Genomic DNA, 4,189 nt, shown 5'->3' on the forward strand with positions numbered 1-4,189 from the left:
AGGGTAGAGAAAGCTTGTTGGACACTAAGAAAGCTTTGTTGTGGAGCATTTAACACAAAATCCGGGGAGGGGCCAGCTGAGTATAAGACTGTATCATCTGCATATAAATGAATGAGAGAGCTTCCTACTACCTGAGCTATGTTGTTGATGTAAATTGAGAAGAGCGTGGGGCCTAGGATTGAGCCTTAGGGTACTCCYTTGGTAACAGGCAGTGGCTGAGACAGCAGATGTTCTGACTTTATACACTGCACTCTTTGTTAGAGGTAGTTAGAAAACCAAGCCAAAGACCAGTCAGAGACACCAATATTCTTGTGAGCCAGCCCACAAGAATGGAATGGTATATTGTATCAAAATTAAATAAATAAAGGTTGAATAATTTTTTTWATAAATAAGCTTTGGCCAGGTCAATAAAAATAGTTGCGCAATATTGCTTAGAATCAAGGGCAATGGTGACATCATTGAGGACCTTTAAGGTTGCAGTGACACATCCATAACCTGAGCAGAAACCAGATTTCATACCAGAGAGAATACTATAGACATCAAGAAAGCCAGAATTTGTTCTCAATTGACTTGCCTAGTTATATAAATGTTTGAATTGTATGAACACTAGTTTTGTATCTTGAAATACTTTAGGGAAGAATATATGATTTTTTTCTGTGTGCGCTCCCGAGTTGCGCAGCGGTCTAAGGCACTGCATCTCAGTGCAAGAGGCGTCACTACAGTCCCTGGTTTGAATCCAGGCTGTATCACATCCGGCCGCAATTGGGAGTCTCATAGGGCGGCACACAATTGGCCCAGCGTCGTCCGGGTTTGGCCTGGGTAGGTCGTCATTGTAAATAAGAATTTGTTCTTAACTGACTTGCCTAGTTAAATTAAAATAAAAAAATAAAAAAACATGAACTCAATTTGTCACATAGTGATTGCACTATTCCCTGTCACCACTAGGTGTCAACACATGAATGAAATAAATAGAGAGGTGTGATGTAACAGTCTGCTGGGCTGTTTTTGTTGTATTAAGGGTAGAGGGGGTAGTGTCGGAAGTGGAGGGTCAGGAGTGAACCTATGAATAGAAACAGTTTTCCTGTAAAATCAGAGTCCACCAGTTGAAACAGAGGTTAGAGTTTTAAGGCGTACATATACACATAGGSCTAGTCCCTTCAAATTCAACTCTGGACCTTGAAGCCAGTTCCACTGTATTTTTTCATTGTTCCTCCAGGAACGTATTTAGACCTGGGACACCAGGTGTGTGAAATTATTAATCAGGTAGAAAATAAAACCAGCAGGGTTAGGACGTAGGGTAAGAGTTGAATACCCCTGGCCTAGACTAATGCAGGATGAACACATGGCCTGGAACACACACATTCACAAACCCACACACACGAAAAAGGCGAGGCTATTTGTCCCAAGGCTAGAGATCAGGTCATTGCCACACAAAAGGCCAGGGCAGGAGGTTTAGCTCSTTAGTTCCAGCCCTGTTAACTCACTGAGGATATCAATATGGCGGTCCTTGACACTGTTGATGCACTGCTTGACTGACTCATCACTGCACACGTCCAGAGGCAGCAGCATGAGGGTCTTCCCATACGCATCACCTGCTGTCTCCACCAGCTTATCCTTCTTCTTCAGGTCACGCATGGTGGCAATGACTGGGAGAAAGAGAGAGAGAGAGAGAGAGAGAAACTTGTGAGTGTAATGTTTACTGTTAATTTTTGATAGTTTATTTCACTTTTGTTTATTGTCTATTTCACTTGCTTTGGCAATGTAAACACACACTACATGGCCAAAAGTGTGGATTTGGCTATTTCAGCCACACCCGTCGCTGACAGGTGTATAAAATCAAGCACAGCGCCATGCAATCTCCATAGACTAACATTGGCAGTAGAATGGCCTTACTGAAGAGCTCAGTGACTTTCAACGTGGCACCGTCATAGGATGCCACCTTTCCAACAAATCAGTTCGTCAAATTTCTGCCCTGCTAGACCTTCGCGGTCAACTTTAAGTGCTATTATTGTGAAGTGGAAACATCTATGAGCAAAACCGTCTCAGCTACAAAGTGGTAGGCCAAACCAGCTCGCAGAACCGCGCGGGAAGGATATGAGATAGTGTCTCACTGAGGTCTAGGATATCAATATGGTGTTAGGTCTCTGCTTTGAGAACCCTCAGGGAAGGTGTTTTGACGCTGTTTTTGACTGCATTGAGAACCTATAGCTTTAGTACAGTTGGGACTCCTATGCTCACACTGCTGTCATTGTGGGATCGATTGTACCTCTTCAGCTGTGATGGTTCAGATGTTCCAGACACGACATCGGGGACGTTGGTTCTCGGATTTTGTTTCGATGCGCCTTCGTACCTCTGATGTGTTCTCTTCCTACTCAAGGATTATCGATATGACACGTCTTCCGCGTCCTCCAGTGGTAAGTGCTCATACTTCAGGCGTATGCTGGCGAGTATCTACGACTGGCGGAATGATCACATTGATATATTTGGATGAGAGAGTAGTATGAACGAGTGAGTTACTTCGTGGTTAGTGTATCGGTTCGTGTATATCTTACTGAATATTAAATCTTATTTTTGATGTATATTTATTGTCCACCACTTATACTGCCCTAGAGATCCATGTTCTGGAATTCCGTTTCAAACGTTGGGCCTCTGAGCGCCTTCTCTCACACTGGCGTATCGTCAAGCACGACACACGGACGAGTAAGGAGTATAGACAGCCTCGTTAGCTGACTTCGTGGTGTCTGACTATGTCCTTCACCCATCATCATCTGCCTTATCTATGTGCTCAGTGGGGTCAGTCATCAGAGTCTTGTTGCCATGTAGTCTCGATTACATCAGAATATATTGGCTTCTCGTCCTCTACTCATCTAGCGTCTGTCTCCTACCCTCTCTGCCTCATCATATCACTGCATAATAAACTTCTAAAGGGATTTATTGGCATGGGGAAACCAATGACAACGCAAATTGGCTAAAATAATGTAGGAACCTGCGTTGTACACACATCCTCATATTGCGAAATTACATGGCAGACCGTCCATACTATGATGAGTCTAAGTCCCCCTTATAGATTGCCAATAAGAACGATCAGAGACATTCGACTCACTGTAGGGAAAGATGGCTTTGCTTTACCTCACTGAAGGATGTTCAGATTGGAGCTATTACACACTAGCTTGGCACCGTCATAGGACGGTGGGACTTCCACCTTCATTCAGCCTATCAATCAGACACTTCACGATATGATAGCAGGTCTGTTGGGCAATGATATGTTTTGGCACGACTTAGGCTCGCCCTCATGAGCGTCTCATTCTGTCGCGGGGTCAACATCTTTAAGATGGCTATTGATCCGAGGAAAGTTGCACATAAACTCTCTCCACCCAAAAGCGAGATAGACTTCGTTAGGAGTCATTATGAGGCTAAGAGGCTTGTGATGACAGGACAGAGGTCAGGGTTCTTCCACACCACAACCCAGCTGCCACAACAAAACATATTCTATATGTCGCACGGACTGACACAGGCTTGCTTGCAAACTGGGTTCATTGCCCGCTGATATATGTTAGTATAACAGGGCCTTCTCCAGACACTGTTTTGACAATCAGCGTCCTCAAGTATGGACTGCCAACACTGACACGCAACAGAAGATAGTCTCTAGAAATTAGGACGCTCTGGAGATGTATTAAGACATGTACGACACCCATTAGAGTACTTAGCTCCCATCACTCCGGAGCTTAAGGGGTTTAGCCTGAAACCATGAACAACATCCCAGACGCATTATTCAATCCCTCCACAAAAACTGTGCACTATGCAATTGGGCAGGTACAGTTCTGCGTTAAGCTCGCCGAGAACGACAGAATTCGGTCGTCATGGGACTGCAGATTGGTGTCAGAGTGGATTCATACACTCCAGAGAAGACATTTTCCAGAGTCGAATGGCGGCGAGCTTTACAACCCTCTCCAACTTGAGCTTGTGCATTTGTGCCGAAATGGTGAACTTTCTTAGGCTTTGTCTGCTCGGCTGCTTGGATCAATCGGATTCAACTGAAGCTCCGCATGAACAACGTTTCTCGGTGCCCTGATACGTTTGCTTACAGAGGTCCATTTGGTGCAACTCGGTAAGGTGAGTGTTGCACCTGAGGACTAGTACGAATTTTTATCACGCTATAGGCGCTTAGCACTTGTCAAAGTCCGGTCTG

At 44.6% G+C, this 4,189-nt stretch overlaps 1 protein-coding gene across 1 annotated transcript in view; it reads right to left on the minus strand.

Moving 5' to 3' along the window:
- LOC112076548 (retinol dehydrogenase 8) overlaps nucleotides 1–4,189 on the minus strand; it is a gene marked incomplete at its 3' end in the record, with an annotated part of 7,781 nt that overhangs the window by 1,733 nt on the left and 1,859 nt on the right. Inside the window, exon 2 of the mRNA XM_024143290.2 lies at nucleotides 1,485–1,646. Coding sequence (XP_023999058.1) covers nucleotides 1,485–1,646 — 162 coding nt within the window. The remainder of the gene's footprint in view (nucleotides 1–1,484; nucleotides 1,647–4,189) is intronic.

The sequence above is a fragment of the Salvelinus sp. IW2-2015 genome, unplaced genomic scaffold, assembly GCF_002910315.2.
Source record: "Salvelinus sp. IW2-2015 unplaced genomic scaffold, ASM291031v2 Un_scaffold3830, whole genome shotgun sequence".
NCBI classification, from domain to species: domain Eukaryota; kingdom Metazoa; phylum Chordata; class Actinopteri; order Salmoniformes; family Salmonidae; genus Salvelinus; species Salvelinus sp. IW2-2015.